At 35.1% G+C, this 17,903-nt stretch overlaps 2 protein-coding genes across 5 annotated transcripts; one reads left to right on the top strand and one right to left on the bottom strand.

Moving 5' to 3' along the window:
- Positions 1-4,607: 4,607 nt before the first annotated feature.
- On the top strand, positions 4,608-10,558 carry LOC104096071 (receptor-like serine/threonine-protein kinase ALE2). Its single transcript, XM_009602375.4, has 11 exons — positions 4,608-5,251; positions 5,867-5,983; positions 6,198-6,308; positions 6,383-6,595; positions 6,742-6,834; positions 6,929-7,039; positions 7,165-7,536; positions 8,246-8,542; positions 8,647-9,039; positions 9,135-9,378; positions 9,663-10,558. The coding sequence occupies exons 1-11, from the start codon at positions 5,176-5,178 to the stop codon at positions 10,291-10,293; spliced, it is 2,658 nt and encodes an 885-aa protein (XP_009600670.1). The 5' UTR covers positions 4,608-5,175; the 3' UTR covers positions 10,294-10,558.
- A 596-nt stretch (positions 10,559-11,154) lies between these two features.
- Positions 11,155-17,760, bottom strand: LOC104096072 (protein HOTHEAD-like). 4 transcript variants are annotated; one of them, XM_009602376.4, is made up of 6 exons: positions 17,536-17,760; positions 16,254-16,629; positions 13,264-13,574; positions 12,790-13,175; positions 12,022-12,590; positions 11,155-11,525 (listed from the first exon to the last, which is right to left on the bottom strand). In XM_009602376.4, the coding sequence occupies exons 1-6, from the start codon at positions 17,630-17,632 to the stop codon at positions 11,471-11,473; spliced, it is 1,794 nt and encodes a 597-aa protein (XP_009600671.1). In that variant the 5' UTR covers positions 17,633-17,760; the 3' UTR covers positions 11,155-11,470. The 4 variants fall into 4 exon arrangements, with proteins under 4 accessions (XP_009600671.1, XP_009600672.1, XP_018626282.1 ...); XM_009602377.4 differs by having other exon boundaries at positions 16,254-16,626; XM_018770766.2 differs by lacking the exon at positions 17,536-17,760 and adding an exon at positions 17,312-17,435.
- Between the last annotated feature and the right edge of the window lie 143 nt (positions 17,761-17,903).

Here is a 17,903-nt window from a genome sequence, read left to right as displayed (position 1 = left end):
AGCCTTGGGGTAGACCTAAATCAAACAAAAGAAAAAAGTTAATCAGTTTTCTTATACGAAAGGTAAAAAACAAGATGAGTTCGTCCTACCATGATTTTTGGCCTTCCACCCATATTAAAGGGCCAGTTCCTTACACGTGCGGGTCTCGGGCGTAGTGACATCCAAAATCTTTGGGACCCATTGGTCCAAGCATTTGACCCTCGGTGGAGTCCACTGAGTTGCTGAAACAAGTGAAAGAAGATGGATCAGTAACAACATGGGATGATTTTTAACTAGAATAAAAGACAAACGGTGAACTTATGAGTCCGGAAAGGATGGAGTCGTGGCCGGAATGATGTCCTTGGTGGCAACTACAATGAACCGTTCCATCCACCCATGGTCATTGTCATCATCCATGCTAGTTAGCAGAGCATGGTGGCCACGTTTGCTAAAATTTATCATTCCCTCGCGGAAAATCTTGGGGTAATAAAGGTTCATTAATCAAGCCAAGGTTAGCTCCTCTCCCGTCTCCTGGCATAGACGCCAAAGACAAGCAATTGTCCTCCACACAGAAGGACTTACTTATGCCAGGCATACCTGGTAACGAATGCAGAACTCCACGATAACAGAGTCAAGCTCCCCACTTAAAGAAAATGGCCCCAAAGTGAAGGGATACATATAAAAATACCTCAAACCCTTTTTGGGTAAGGCTATCCGCTCCGTCAGGTCAGGGGCGACGATGTTTAAATCATGGCAATGGCAATCTTCCTTCACAGCAGGAATGCTGGAAGGACGGATAGAAAAAGGATACACACCGATAGCCCATGTGCGAGGGTTAGCGGAAGGATATTTCTCTTTGAAGTCCTTAGGTGTGACAGGATTTCTTGGAATAATGGTGCTCACCGTAAGAGGAGCAGCATAATCAGCTTTACCTTTGTTCTTTAAGGAACTAGGGTTTCTGGAAGAAGAAGCCATTATTATCAGAATGGAGAAAAGGGTTCTCTTTGAACAAGAAGGTTAGCGAAAGTTTAAGACAAGTACGAGTTGAGTAAAGAGAGTTTGAGATAGTTTGAAAAATTATGAAGTGTAAATGAAGAAGTTTGATGCGGATACGGAAAATTACCTTGATAACCGGCAAAAGTGGTGCTGAATCGTGGGATGACGCGTGTTCGGGACATTAAATATAGAGAGGCGTGCGTCTAATCAACCGTCAGAAACTTTTCAGAGGGGGTTAGAGAATTTTCCGCCAAAAAGGGTATCTCTACCAACTTCCCGGTGATACAAGGTTATGCCACCGGAAAGTAGGGGGACTATCTGTATAGGGTAAAATATGTTCATACTAAATGATCGCATGAGAAAGCGACACGTGGAGCCGAAGACATAAGATAATCAGGTCTGAAGGCAACAATCTCGTTTGTTATTGGAGAAAATGATATTCATAAAGGCGAAATAAATGCCTGCCACCCGGTAGCACTTAATGAAGAATATTCTACAGCATTAAGTATATGGTCCGTTACAGAGAATATGACATTCACTGCCTACCGTTACACATTCTTCAATGGCCCTCATAATTGTCATTAAATAGGGGCTTTATCCTAGGACCTTATTCCCTAGGTGCAACTATAAATAGTGAGTTTTACCATCATTGTAAAGGAGATAAATTTTCTGACAAGCATACATTATATTCTATCCAAAGCTCAATAATATTTTACTTTCTTACTTATTCATATTATTATTACTGTCTCCGGAAGCTCTGCTCCCGAAATCAAGATTTCGGTTGTTTTATCTCAATTTCAAGGCTAAGTCTTGCATTTTTGTCTAATTTATTTATCATTTTAGGATCAAATCGATTCACTTGTGTATAAATCACGTATAAATAAAATTATACGGTTTTACGGGTAAACAATGCATTTAAAAATATTTGAAAAATGTAGCCAAAGTGAGTTTATTCTGACAATCAAAATTCACAATCTAATACTACTAGTGAAAGTATTCCGTACAAATGTATGAGTTCAATTCTTATTATTTTACCTCTAGTTTTTTTGACCTCAATATACTATAGAAAAAATTTCTATTTTAAAAAAAATGAGTTTTATAATACTAAATGGAGTTATTGCGAAGTCGCCGAGAGGCACCGACAGAATGTCGAAGAAAAGCAATGGTGTTTGACGTCAGTCAAAGTACCATCATTTTCACCATAATGCATGTGGTGAAGATGCTGTCCAACACCTCATCCCTAATATATGGATTCACCACCATTTGAATTTTATGGTTTTAACTTTTGAAACTTTTACTATTGAATCAATTATATTTTTAAAGTTATAGGTTCATATTTATTTGTTGTTATAATGTTAGTAAATTTTTACACATAAATTTATGCGTCACATCAAAAATTATGAGTTCGATTAAACCCGTAGGTAGTATGTTATATCCGCCCCTCACAGAAGCGGAGCTAACATGTACTATATGGGTTCACGAAAATTTAATAATTTTTACTCAAAATTCTGAATCCGCTCGACAGACACGACACTACATTATCCATATTCCCACCTCTATACCGTGTCTCCCAGAGGCGGATCCGGAATTTTGACAGGATGGGTGCACTATTAAGAAGAGGTGGATCCAGAATATAAATATTACAGGTTCAACCTTTAGTTCTTACGATTGCGTACCCATTGTACTTTTGGAATTATAAGTTCAAATATTTTTTAAATAGTTTTTTTTTACATCTATATCTATTTTCCATGTTGAAAATATTGAGATCAATTGAATACATTGACTATATACTATATCATACACTACTACTAGTTTTAATATACACATTTTGTTTAATCATATAAGATTTTACAGCGACAAAAGAAGAATACGAATTTCAATGTGTGAAAATTTTGAAAGAATAAACCAAACAAAAAAAGAAATAAAAAGAAAAAGTATTTAATTAATACATAAAAAGTAACACCAGACACGCCCATCTCCCGTGGGCGTCTACTTTTAGAAAAAAAAGAAAAAACAAAAAGATTGACATAAGATTTGAACTCACAACCTCACCTAGAAAGTTACACTCAATAACCATCCCATCATATAATACTTTTAGTATGGGTGCACACACATATATTTAAATATTTTTAAAAAAATATAACATTATTATACATGATTTAGGACGTGGAGCATGAGTTCACGTGCCCATAGAACCCCGATACGCCCCTGGTGTCTCCTATCAAGAATAGTAACAACCCCATCATGATTTCATTAGACCTACCATATCTTTTCCCCCTCTTCCAAACATTAAACCACCCACCAGACAAGACATTTAGGTTCTACCCATAATAACCTCTCCAATTCTAAATAATATTTCAATATTCATACACGAGCGGTGGAGTTTCTTTTGCACTCAATGGTCATAGCTCAACGATCATTAGAGTGACGTAAATATTAATAGGATACCAAAGTTCAAACTTGGGTAAGACAAAAGGCTAAGTGATTCTTTTCATCAGCCTACATTTTTTTGGATAAAGTTATTTGGTATTTATACTAATTAGAGGCAAAGATGGATGCACCATATAAATAAATGAGGTATAAATATACATGTAAAATAATTACTAAAATATCAAGAAATATTAAAATTGGCCCTATTAATTGTAAAAACTTTAAAGGTTGAATCTTTGAAATTTAAATATTAGATTCCTCCCTAATTAAACGTAAAAGATAAAGAATAAAATAGTAAAGATGCACACAAATTAGCCCGACAACACAAGAGAACTCATTGAAAAAGTTGTTCCAAACTTTTGAGTGATTTATTAATGATGTTATGTTAAGGAAAAAGTTGAAGAGGAGTTACTTCTATAAATGGGAAATGAGTGGAACCCAAGTAGATACTATTATAATGTAATTGTGTACAACTTATCTTAATGGTAATTCAGAATAGATATGATAAATAATTGATCAAAGACCAATCACGTTACGAAGGTGGGGCATTATGTTATTCGCCTGCTTTTAATTTTAAAAGTAAAAGGTGGAAAAGACACTACCTTTTACCATCTTCAGTACTTAGTTGCACTAATTAAAGTGCAAGTAAATGAGATCTTTACAAATCAAAGACTAATCTCTTCAAGTTAGTGAGTTGAAAATGCAATTGCAAGTGGACTATTTACTTCATAATGATGGGGACTGCAACAGGATTAAAAATAGAGTTTAAGACAATAAGAACAATTTCTATTCTAATTTAATTAATTATAGTAAATTATTATTCTAATTTTACATTGTCAGGGGTTTTGGTACGATGGATAAATCAAAATAATATTAGAATAAAAATTTAGTAATGCTTTATCCCTGTTTGATTACTAATTCTAAAATAAATTATCTCAGGATTAAAAATAATAACGGAATAACTTATACATGTTAGAGGATGAAATAGTAATCTCAGGATAAAATAGTAATAATGATAATCCCAAAATTAATAAAATATATAATATAATCAATAAAAAAATAATACAAAAATAACTAATTCCAACATAATTTATCTTCCAATAAATAAAGCCGGTGGAAGGGGAGTAGGGGGTGGGAGTTCCACTTAAACAATATGTCAACAATTTCAACTGAAAGATTTCAATGTTATTACTAAATTTCAACTAAACAAATCATGTCAAATGAATCCTTGAGTAATTTGGAAAAAGAATAATTCTTTTTCTGTCCCCTGTTTCTTTCATCCCCACAAGAAAAAGAAAGAAGCTTTTTTCTTTCAGTTTCTCTCTTACTTTAGCTTTAGCTCTTTCTCAGTCTCACTGGATCAAACCTCTAGTTTTGTACTAGTACTCTCTTTTTTGCTTTGATCAGTTTTAACTATCTTTAGTAACCAATTTTTTATGATTATTTCATTCCAAGAATATAAAAAATCTGAGAGATTTGTGGTTTTATTACTACCTCCCACCTAACTTAGACAGTGTTTTTATATTTTCACCGTCACTACCTTCCTCTTCATTACTTTGACCGCTGTACCATTTTTGGGTCTCATTGCATAAGCTACATACACTTGTATTTTTGTTGTCCCTTTAACATATACTCTATGTTTTTTCTAACCACATTGTACAAAACAGGACTGTGTTCATTCAAATTCTTTTTCTTGCTTGAAAATTCCTGCTTTATAGGCCAATGATGGTCTTGTAATTTGATCATTTGGGTTTATTCTTGAGGAGAGAGATGGGGTTGCTGCAGTGTTTCACGTTGCTGAAATTCTTGGTGATTCTATGTGGTTTTTCAGTTCAATTATCTGCAGGTACCATACTGTGATCACTAAGTCTGTATTTAAATTGGAACTTGCTTGACCGTGCATTTGTTTCAATTATGCTAATGTTTCTGATTTCCGAGCCGACGGTCTATTGGAAACACACTTTCTACCTTCACTAGGTAAGGGTAAGATCTGCATATGCGTATACATTACCAAGACCCCAACTGATGTTGGAAATATACTGGGTCTGTTGTTGTTATTTTATGCTTATGTTTCTGATTGAATTTGGTTAATTGTGTGTTAATAAATAATAATACAATTCTTAGTTGTTTGAGCAAGGGCTTAGTCAAGTAGTTTTTATCTTTCATTTCAAAGGAAAAAGAAAAAGAAGTTGAAGCAAATGCAATGGGATGACTCTAGGGAGTAGGAATATGAAGTTATGATCTACTTTTGTACTTTTTTGTTGTATAATATGAGTATGAGATGAGCTTAAATGGAGTGATATGGTTAGTGAGGATTTATATAGTCGACCTCAACTTGCTCGAATTGAGGGTTAGTTATGGTTTTTGCACTCTTTTCATTGAAATGTTTTTAAATACTGGGCTAGTAAATTGAATTGTAGGAGTATCCTAGAGCTACTAAATAGCTTTAGCACCATTGCAGGATTCGACCTGCTTTCACTGAAAAATGCAGCTTCTGCAATTTTCAAATTCAAGGATGGAAGACTTGATCGTAGTTTTCACAGGAATAGAGGATTGCGTCTATCCCTCCGACGACAAGGTGAAATTCTTTCCCTTTATATGTGTTAGATTCGTGAACTTTACAACCCTTGTTTAATGTTAATACGCTTGCCATCTGGTGCTTCATTTGTCAAATTCGCTGCTATTACATTTGTCAACCAATTTAGCTGAAGTCAGGAATTATGTAAAATGTAATAGATATTTCCTGATTATCAAATCTTTTCATATGTTCTTGCATTGCATACACATTGCAGATTTGTCTCCCCTTCCAACTTCTATCCGGAAGAGACATGACACATTTGCTGCTGCACCCCATTTCAAGGCATTTCACAGTGCTCCACCACCATATCATCATCCAACTAAAGGTATTTTTGAAATAGCTAGAACTATTTATTTTTTGAAGTTAGCAAAACCTGATAGTCCAGATTTTCTTCTGCAGCTACTTATCAGCACAAGATCTTGGAACCACTTAATTATGCGGACACACCTTCAACTTCGCCTCATTTTAGGAATTCTGGTCGAAAGCAAGTACATACATCTGCATCTGCGCCTTTAATCTCCTCTTTTAGGCACCATCATAGGAAGCACAAATACAGTGGCTTTACACCTGACCCATACGATCACCTTCATCCGCCTGCTTCAAGCGGGCCAGGTGAGTTATTCTTAAAAATGAATCGCCTTCCTCTTTTAGATTGAAATAGAAATAGTAATGTACATATTTGGATGGACGAAAGACTAGACTACTTTTTTTTTTTGCCTACTCAAGTAACTATTGTTTTCTCTTCTTAAAACATACAGGGCCTTCAATCTCTCCATATAAGTCTCCTGTTCCTTCATCAGTAAGTTGGGCACCTGTTCCATCACCGATAATGCAACCTAATCACTTGGGAAGTATGTGTATAAACCGTAATCTTAATGCATCGTCTCCTTTCTTATTTGTAATAAAAGGTAATGCTGATGATCTGATCCTTCTTATTGATGCCAGTTCCCACGGCTACACCTACAATATCACCAACGAGTTCATCTTTAAAAGGAAAGAAACGGAGTCCACCTCCTTTGCCTGTTATGACACTGCCGCCACCGCCTCCCAATCATGGTATATAGACAAGTGATTTTTAGCTCTCTATTTAAACAAGTTACTCTTCTAACTAATTTTCATTGGAATTGAAACTTCAGCCAAGACCAAAAAATTCTTAAATAAAATGTTTGATCTTGTTATAGACTGTAGTTCTTTGACATGCACTGAGCCGTTGACGTACACACCTCCTGGATCACCCTGCGGCTGTGTATGGCCCATTCAAGTAGAAATGCACCTCAGTGTCACACTATATACCTTTTTTCCTTTGGTATCCGAGCTTGCCAAGGAAATTGCTTCCGGTGTTTCGCTTAACAGGAGTCAAGTGCGCATTATGGGAGCGAATGCAGTCAATCAGCAGCTTGAGAAAACGATTGTACTTATCAACTTAGTTCCTGCCGATGGAAAATTTGATGCTACCACTGCTTTTACAATCTATCAGAAGTTCTGGAAGAGGGCGGTATTCATAGAGACTTCGCTCTTTGGTGCATATGAGATGGTTTATGTCCGCTATCCAGGTTGTCAATTGGTACTAGTAGTAATATCTAAATCTGATATTTGTAGATTCCACCATGATGTTATTCAAGCGCTATAACCTTTTTTTTCTTTCCTTTTTGGTGCACACATGTACATATTGGTCTAACAATCTTAATTTGTTAGACAGAGAGTAAATTTACAATTTAGGCTTAATAGAAAGCAAGATATTAGCTTATAGAGGCCATATGGAGTTTTGACACGGGTAACAGTCGTGCTAGGTGGAATCATAAACGAACAATTCAACTGTTTTCTTGTGCATATGAAGAGGTGCTAATATGGTAGATTGGAAAAAGAGCTTGCTAATATTTTGTCTGTAGGTCACCTCAGATCTATTCCTTTTCAACAATTGTTCCCCATTTCTGTAATGGTTTGACTAAACATGTCCTTACAGGACAGCAATGGACTAATTTCTAAGGGGTATATGCTATCATAGTTAATGCTCTCAGATTAGTCAAAATTCCGGTCTTTTCTGCGCATAGCTTCCCATAAATATTTGCAGCTAGATTACTACTTCCGCCCAAAAAAAATCACAATTTGTTCTGATTTCAATTTGTCAATGTTCACTGGCTCAATTAATTCTATTATGCTGATTTTGCTTGTTCTCCGTTCTCTGATAACCGTTTCCGTGCACTTTATTTGTGTTACACACATTCAATTGCTTAAGTTCTTATAAAGTTGATTATTATGCAGGGCTACCACCTTCTCCACCTTCACATCATTCAAGCAGTGCTACTATTGATGATCTTCCAGTCTATCCCGGCAATGAAAATAATGGAAGGACCATCAAACCTCTGGGTGTAGACGTGTCAAGAATGAGAAAGAATGGAATAGCTAGAAATATGATCATCGTGATTGTTCTTTCATCCTTCACAGCCTTTGTTGTGTGCATGGGATTTATTTGGCTTTTGTTATTAAAGTGCGGATGTTGTGCTAAATCACCTGAGCAACCTCTACATATTTTAATCTCCTCTCAGGGGAAAACATCAGGTAAACTTTACTGATAGAAATTGCAGATAAACTGCCCATTTGGCCTATTTTTCTTTAAGCCATTACATAATGCGTCTTAGAACTGATGAATATGTACTGAACAGGTGGTGGTGGATCTACGCTTTTGCTAAGTAGGCCTACCTCAAAATCGCTGTCCTTCAGTTCTAGTATTTTAGCTTACACAGGAACTGCAAAAGTTTTTAGTACAAACGATATAGAGAGAGCTACTAATAACTTCAACACTTCAAGGGTCCTTGGAGAAGGCGGTTTTGGACTCGTGTATAGTGGAATCCTTGATGATGGAAGGGAAGTAGCAGTTAAGGTTTTAAAAAGAGATGATCGGCAGGGAGGCCGTGAGTTTTTGGCAGAAGTTGAGATGCTTAGTAGGCTGCATCACAGAAACTTGGTCAAATTGATAGGTATTTGCACAGAGGAAAATTGTCGCTGCCTGGTCTATGAACTTGTTCCTAATGGGAGTGTCGAATCCCATTTACATGGTTGGTACATATCTGAAAAATGAATACACCAAAATTTATTTTCATGGTTAATTAAGGTTGAATAAGTGCTTTTGGTTTCTCTTTCTCTCTTTCAGGAATTGATAAAGAGGCTTCTCCTCTTGATTGGTATGCAAGAATGAAGATTGCGTTAGGTGCAGCTCGAGGATTGGCTTATCTGCATGAGGACTCGAGCCCTCGTGTAATACACAGGGACTTCAAGTCTAGTAATATTTTGCTAGAACATGATTTTACACCAAAAGTTTCAGACTTTGGCTTGGCTAGAACAGCACTGGATGAGGGAAACCGACATATCTCCACACATGTGATGGGCACCTTCGGGTATGCATTCTTTTGTCGAAAGAAATTTTCTGACTTATTGTTCTTTTCCAAGTGCTGGCAACGCTAATAAGCATAAGCGGATTCAATATTTAAACTTGATGCAATCCACCTGTCAAAATTTTAGTATTTTTTTCCACATATTTATTTATACTCCGTGTAAAGTATACCGAGCTCAGTTAAATCCATTGAACTTATATTTATCTGCCTCTGCTAATAAACAACATGGCAATGATTCCCAATGTGTAATCTTTGGCTTTTACCTAATTGCTAATTATTTGTTGCAGTTACCTAGCTCCAGAATATGCAATGACTGGCCATCTCCTGGTGAAAAGTGATGTTTATAGCTACGGTGTAGTTCTCCTTGAGCTCTTAAGTGGACGAAAGCCTGTAGATTTATCACAGCCGTCAGGTCAAGAAAATCTTGTTGCGTGGGCTCGTCCGCTCCTGACAACTAAGGAAGGTTTAGAAACAATAATAGATCCAGCAATAGAGTCTGATAATATCCCATTTGATAGTATCAGCAAAGTTGCAGCAATAGCATCAATGTGTGTACAGCCAGAAGTATCGCATCGTCCTTTCATGGGAGAAGTGGTTCAAGCCTTGAAATTAGTATGTGATGAGTTTGACGAGACACGAGAGCCAATGTCACGAAGTTGCAGCCACGACAACCTTTCCGTTACAGAAACTTCACTAGTCCATAAATCAGTTCCAGGTTATGATTCTCCCTTAAATGTCAAAACGGCGTCATCAGCTTCGGATTTAAAGAGTACATCAGCTAGATATGAAACACTGGAATCTGAGTCTTTTAGGAGGCAATTCAATTCCGCTCCTTTGAAAATGGGAAGAAAAAATAATTTCTGGAAACGGTTGAGAGTTCTTTCTAGTGGAAGCATGAGTGAACATAGTTATTCATAAGCCAAGATGAAGTCTTTTAGCAGCAACCATAAAATCTTACATTATATCAGAACATAAAATTGCTGTTCTTTGTTCTGGTTCTTGGAGTTATCTTATTTTTGTATGTAGATAGTATCAGAAGAATTGAACCATCAATTTTTGTTTTCTTGTTTTCTTCAAGAAAATCTTGCCATTTAACTATATTTAGGACACCTTGATATTGAAATGCAGGATTTTTACTTCTATTTGTAAACCTTATGTAATCAAGTGAACCATTTTCATGTTATGATTATCGAGAAATATTAGATTCTTTTGACTTGAAATTGGACCAAAGGAAATTTATTCTTGTAGAGGTAGTTCCCTAGGCCGGAATATTGTAGAATTTTCAGTGCTAGATGATTTAAGATGTTCATTTTATGTACTCCCTCTCTACTTTTAAGTTGCAAAACTTAATACTTGACTAGTAACTTTTTGATTAGTTCTTATTTCTATATGGAAAGTAGCATGCTTTTTTGTAGTTTCTAAATATCTCAAGTTATTTTCAAAAAGTATTCTATTCATTCTACCGTCTGTTTTCTGTTTCTAAATCCTATGTTACCAGTCCTTCACTTTGGAAATTAATCAAATTGACCATTACTAATAATAAAATGAGGGACCATTTGTATGTACATAAATCTAGATTCCTCTGCTTTCACAAACGAGAAATCAAAAAAGAGACTCCAACTTTCTTTAAAAGATTGTGGTACAATCTTCAAAGTTTGACAATTGTTTGAGTTGTTTCATGTTCATTTTAGATATCAAACTTTGGTAAAACTCACTTGGCAAGTCGAGCCAAATGCATGAAACAAGTTATAATGTAAAAAAGAAGTGGAATAAGAGATATAAGAATCAAGATTCGAGGTTATATATATAATAAGCATGCACTTCATACATATTACGTACGATGTGAATCCAAACAGCATAGAAGTTCAAATTCCAACCTCAGACATACACACACAAAAACACCTTTTTCAATGGCAAGCCAATCTGGACAGACTACACACAGCTGCTTGCTAAGAATTAGAATGGTAAAATGAAACCTACAGTCTTTGGTTAAAAAAGAAGACACAACTCTTCTCCACTTAATTACCAACTCTCAACAAAACAAACTAAAAGAATGGGTTTAATCCTCTTCTACTTCAAAGTTATACAAGTCTCTTTACAAACCAGCTGTTCTTCCTAATCTCTCTCTTAGAATCTTCACTCCCATGTACCTGCATCAACGCGGCACGAATCACAAAACGGTTAGCTATTCGATGTAGTAGTACTTTTTCCGGTCCCAAATATTAGTCGTTTTAGCAAACTGAATTTGTTTTAAAACATTTGACCAGGAGTTCACGAGTTGGAAACAGCCTCTTACAGAAATGCAGGGTAATGTTGCGTACGATAGACCCTTGTGTTCCGGCCCTTCTTCGAAACTCGCACATAGCGGGAGCTTAGTGCAACGGACTGCCTTTTTTCTTTTTCTTTTTTATAGAAAAAACAAGACATTTATTAGATTTTTTTTTCAAATCTACTTTTCATGTTTCAATTAGTGGAGTGTTAATTAGTCAAGATGTTTAAGGAGAGATAAAGTATAGTTTAGACAAATCTCCTATGACTAAGGCTATTAAATGTTTTTCTTTAAGGGTGTGCAGAAACCTTAAAAGACAGATAATATGAATCAGAGGTAGTAATTCTATCATGGAATTTGTATTATTATGGTCTTACCTGCCCATCATCATAACAGTGGCTTGAGGATTTGTGCCTGGCGACTCTTCAAACGTCGAACCATCAATAACTCGGAGCCTATGGACACCAAGAACCCTGTAATCCGGTGCGATCACCTTGCCAACATGACATCCGCCATGGTAATGCCATATTGTGATCACAGTATCTTTGCAGAACTGTTCTAAAGACTGTGTGTTGTTAGTGTGTTTTGGTATAAGATTAACATTAGCTTGGACACTCATGTTAAGGAGCTTATCTAGTGTCTCTTTGTCACATTGTGTGTAGTTGGTGAAGTGTTTGGATTTCGCGATCTTCTCCACAATGCGTATTCCATCTACACATCGCTTTAGATCACGTGGATGGCTGAAGTAGTTGAAGGTGATTGAAGGGTTGTCATCGGCATTTGTAGTGACAAGGCTAATGTTCCCTCTTGACAAAGGTGTTGCTATTTTTTCTAAGATGAAACCTCCTCTAAACAACTCGTGTGGAATGTTTTTCTTGCTTCTTCGGTATGCTTCAATTGCTTCAAATGTTCTCTGCTTTGGAGGAATGGTGGACAGTTGTCCAATCTGGTTGATTATTCCAAAATGTGGACACAATGTTAGGAGAACCAAGATTAAAGGACATACAATACAATATAGCCAAACCAATAACGTCAGTACAGTCTATCCAAACATTGCTTAACAAAACAAAACACTTAAAGCTATCAGTAATAAAGTCCAAACAGCTTGTAATTGATATAAATTGAAACATTATATTGCTACTAACCTCAGCTGAAGCGACTCCATGGTTGCAACGGATGCTATCTCCGGACTGTCCAAATCCACTACTAGCTTCGATATAGACCCCCGCCTTAGTAATTCCTACAGTCTGAATCAATGACTGCTCAACATGCCTATTTGTGGGAACGAAGATCGTGTTTAAGGGGTTATCCGACATGCCTTGACCAACGAACTTATTGTCAAGCACCACCGGGATATTCAGCTTTTCCAACTCGGCCTTTGGTCCAATTCCACTAAGCATCAAAATATGAGGGCTACCAATTGCACCAGATGACACTATAATTTCACTTCCTTTCCTCTTTGAAAGAAATGCTTTGTGTTGGTTCCCATTTTCGTCTTTGAAAATGACTCCCACTGCCCTTGGCTTCTTTCCTATATAATTATTTCAATCCGGTTATATCTACAATAAAGCAAACATGTGTGATGTACTGCAATTAGTTGGTTGTTTTGCATTAAGTACCTGATGTATCAAAATCAATCTTTTGAACTGTGGCATGCACCAAAACATCCAACTTCTTTGGATTAGCTGAGGCAAGTAGTTCAGCTGCAGTATGACGACGTCCAAACCGGTCGAATATGGTTCCACCAACCTTAGTTCCATAGATGTGATCATAAGTGAATCCATTGAATGGTGAGATACCAATTTCAAGAAGACTATCCCTTACTGCTCTTTGCCATGGAGCCAAGTTTGGCCTATGAACAATTTGTTTCTCAATCCAAGGATATGATTCATTCACCAATTTAGAATCCCAACCTGCTTTCTTTATGTAACTGCATGTTCAAAAGATCATAGCATTAACACATGTATGATCCTGCAATCAATTTTTATAACTCAAACAAAGCAATTTTGAGTATGTACTTAGTGCTCTAGCCACCCCACAAACACACAAATAGAAATTCAAATTAAATTCTTGTCAAAAGTAGGCATTAACATGCCGATCCAAGCTACTACTTCAGGCTCCGCTCCATAAAAAGTGATTTTTTGGTCTTTGGCACATTCTTTAAGAAAATATGAACTCCTAAAGAAAAAAAGATGTATTCGCTAAATTACCTTTAATTAAAATTTGCATATTGTTACCTTGACACAATGGGATATGTAAATAAGGGCAAATTTTGAAAAAATAAAATTAATTCTTATTTTGGACCAATTTAAAAAGGTTACTTAATATGGACAAGAGGAAGTACCTTATATCACACCTTAAACATCTCACCTAATAAACACTGGGCTAATAAATATTTTGTTTTTCTAAAACGACAAATATTTTGATACAAATTTCATTTGCCAAAGCGACTAATATTTGGATGACACGATAGTATAATTTTATTGTTACAATGTAAGTGTATAAAAGTAAAATCGTGTACATTTACCGATAATTACCTGCAACCTAGCAATAGGGGAAGACATTAATAACTGCTCATCCACCTACTTCTTTGTTTCATATTTGGATTCACAAACAATTCATGCTATAGACAGTACGGAATAATTTAAGAACCATCATAAAGAGGGAAGTTAATTTTTATGTCCTTGAATACAATTAATGACAATATTGGTTTGGTAGTTGGACTTAATTTCGGGGTATTTATCATTGCACACTCAATATTTTGCTGTCTTTAAATATTTGTGCAATTCCCCACCAAATCTTTTATTTCAAGACCTACAAAATAAAGGAGACATACATAACATGTCCCAAATATTATTAAGTTATCTTTAGTCAATTGATCAAGGAGACAAGGACCTAAAGCTTCATGTCCACATAAGGGTAAACGAAAATCATAACGTTTTTTCAACAATATATTAAGGTGATCGTCCCCACTATATTTTTGTCGCTGAACAATTAATCAAGTTGATACACAACAAAAAACATTATTGAGTTTTTGACAACGTCTAAATCATATTAAGGTCTTGTACGTAGTTAAGACGGACCTGAACAGGAAAAATGTTTCACGATAAATGCCCGTATTAGTTGAGTCCTAAAGCATTTAAAAGCATTTAATGACTCGTTAAAAGTAATCATACTTTTGATAATGACATATTAACATAGCAAAAAGTGAGAACCACTACTCTTTTTTTCTCCTTGTTTTTGGTTCAAAGAACCACTAATTTAACGTAACGTGAGTGCATACTGAATGGGTTGACAAGCCAGAGTAGCCTATATTTCAAGTTTTTGGGTTCAGGATTCTAATCGTTTTAAGTTATTGAGTTCTAAATTAATAATTTATACATATTTAAAAAAAAATTTAAGACAAATACAAGGTTCGAATCAAAGTTACTGGGTTCGGACGAACCCACTCCCGACACTCTAATTTCGCCCCTGGACGAGCCTACGAAAATAAGAAATTATTTACTACAAAAACATGACCAAAATTGATTGGCATTAAACACTACATGCTGGATTTCACTTTTCTAGTTGGGAGATCATTATTCACCGAACCAAACAGCAATGAACAACCCCAAAATTAGGCTTCAGTAACATATTTCTCTCTTTGATAACAACTACTCTCCCTTCCCAAAATAGTTATATATCCTACTTGCTTACAAAGACCCAATTTGACCCTTTTAATTTATTGAACTTACAGAAATAGTAATACTATGTAAGTATTATCGATCAGATGAGAAAATAATGTAGATTATTATAAGAAAAATGACTATAGTGTGATTTAACCTATTATAGCAGGCTATTAAATGTTTATTATAAAGATCTACCGATAATTACTTCATAAATGACTTGATAATATAAATATATCTTACCGTAAGAATTTAGACTCAATTAAGAAAAATTTACAAGTATCCTTTTATAAATAATAAATGCAAATTAGTAACCAAAAAGTTAAGACAAGTGACCCGCTATGATAATTAATGCACTACTTGTATTAAAAAAATTGCACTTTCCATATATATATATATACACACACACGTGGTTAAGAAGAATTTAACTTAAATAGTCGCACTCAGTTACTTACACAAAAAATAGTTGAGAGATATATAGTATATGTATAATCCATATATAATACTCCATCCGTTTCAATTTATGTGAACTCATTTGACTAAGTACGGAGTTTAAGAAAAAAGAGAATACTTTTGAACTTGTGGTGTAAAATAAGATACATATGTTTTGTGTAGTTATAAATCAATGTATAAAGATAAATTATTTTCAAATAAGGAAAGAGATCATTCTTTTTTATACGGACTAAAAAAAAAATAGGTTCACATAAATTGAAACGGATGGAGTACGTAAATAATCTATATATGATTACTAGACTAAGTAAACAGTAAGTCTAGGTGAAGTGTAGTACATTACCTAGGGCCAGCGCGAGTGTAACCTAAATAGCTAGCCGCCCATCCAACTATTAAGCTAAACATAGCCGATTAATATATAATTAATGTATAATATATGTATATCTACTAAAAAAAAAGTAATTCAAAATATGACCAGAATTGTTGTACATTACCTGGGGCCAGCGCGAGTGTAAAAACCAGCATTAATGCAAGTGCCACCACCTAAAACTCGAGCTCTAGAATTAAAGACGCCATCGGTAGAGACGAAATATTGAGAAGCAGAAGAAGGTGAAGTGTCAGCCAAAGCGATGTGGAAATTTTGCATGAAAGACACATTTGCATTTGCAAATGGAACTCCGCCTCTTTCCAGCAATAATACACTAAATTTCTGTGACAAAGTTGCAGCCAAAGGACAACCAGCTGTGCCACCGCCAACTATTATATAGTCATAAGCCTTATTATTATTAGCATTATTTGATGATGAGGAGAATGAACTTGCTTCTCTTATGAATGGATATCTATCTTCCCACGGTACCCATTTGCCTGCTGCTGTATCCAAAAAATGCTGCTATAGTTAGAAAATATGTAGAAAAAAGAAATACTAGGACTTAAAATGTAGGTAACTCTTTTTTCGTTTTTCCTTCTCAATTTAATGTGCAACGCAAGTAGGAGAGACACTACTATAAGCAGTAGCTATTTCTTATACAGATAAACAAGGCATCAAAAATATTGTTAATTTATGGTTGTTAGAACTTAGGATCTTAAATATTCTATGATATTTTTATTTATAGCTATAAGAATAAAATAAAAGATTTAAAGTTAAGAAGTTTTTAAACATAAAAAAGATATCATTCTTAAATAGATTAAAGTTAAAAAAAAATTAAATATAAAACAATATCATTCTTTGTTAAAGAGATTAAGAAAAGAAAGAATTTAATATAAAATACTCCATAAAATAATCAGGAATCTTTGTTCTTGGATTGGTAGACGACGCTGGGAACTCGAAAAGTAGAGATGTTAACAACAAAGAATGCAACTTTAGCCCATTCTCCTTTCCTTGTTTCCTCCATTCTTCTTGCTTTTTATTAATTTCTTTTTTTACCGAATTAATCGATTATCAGAACTATATATAGAGGGAAAAACAAGAAAGCAAGCAAGTTGGGCGGATAAGTTAGCTGAGCATGGTGAAGATCAAAGAGAAAACAAAGATAAAATGGAAATATTCCTATACCAGAAAATGCTAGTTGATCTTTACCCACAAGAGAAAAGAAGAGAGAAATTAAACAAGTGAAAAGGGAAGATCGATGATATCTTTTACTATGAGAATTTCCATATTTCATACTGAGAGACCACCTCGACTTCTACGAAAAAAATGTATACTAGCTAGAAAAGCAAGAAAAAGAGAGAGAAGGAAAACAAAGGAAATCATGATGTCAAAATGAAAAAAATATATACCTTGAGTAAGAGAAGGAGAAGAGTTAAAACATAGAAGTAAAGAGAGAAGAAGCTTGAAAATCAGAGGTAGAGCTGCTGCACCACCAACCACAGCCATTGAGCGCAGAGAGCAAAGATTTTAAAAAAATTATTAAGAAACAAATAATATTGCAGCAGGAGAAGCAGTTTCTCCCACCTCAAGCTTTTTTCTATGTGGCTTTCTCTGGTTGGCCTTGTTTTGTGTGTAACCACTCTATATTATATAGCACCAATATATTGTGTATATGCACAACTCACAATTGTATTCTGTATAGCATTTAATAGCTACTAATGAAACAACGTATTACTCCTTAGCTAGCTAGCATTAATGAAGAGACCTCGATATTACT

Source organism: Nicotiana tomentosiformis, chromosome 3, assembly GCF_000390325.3.
Source record: "Nicotiana tomentosiformis chromosome 3, ASM39032v3, whole genome shotgun sequence".
Classification (NCBI taxonomy): Eukaryota; Viridiplantae; Streptophyta; class Magnoliopsida; order Solanales; family Solanaceae; genus Nicotiana; species Nicotiana tomentosiformis.
The sequence above is the reverse complement of the archived record's forward strand: the minus strand, read 5'-3'. Positions and strand labels throughout refer to the sequence as shown.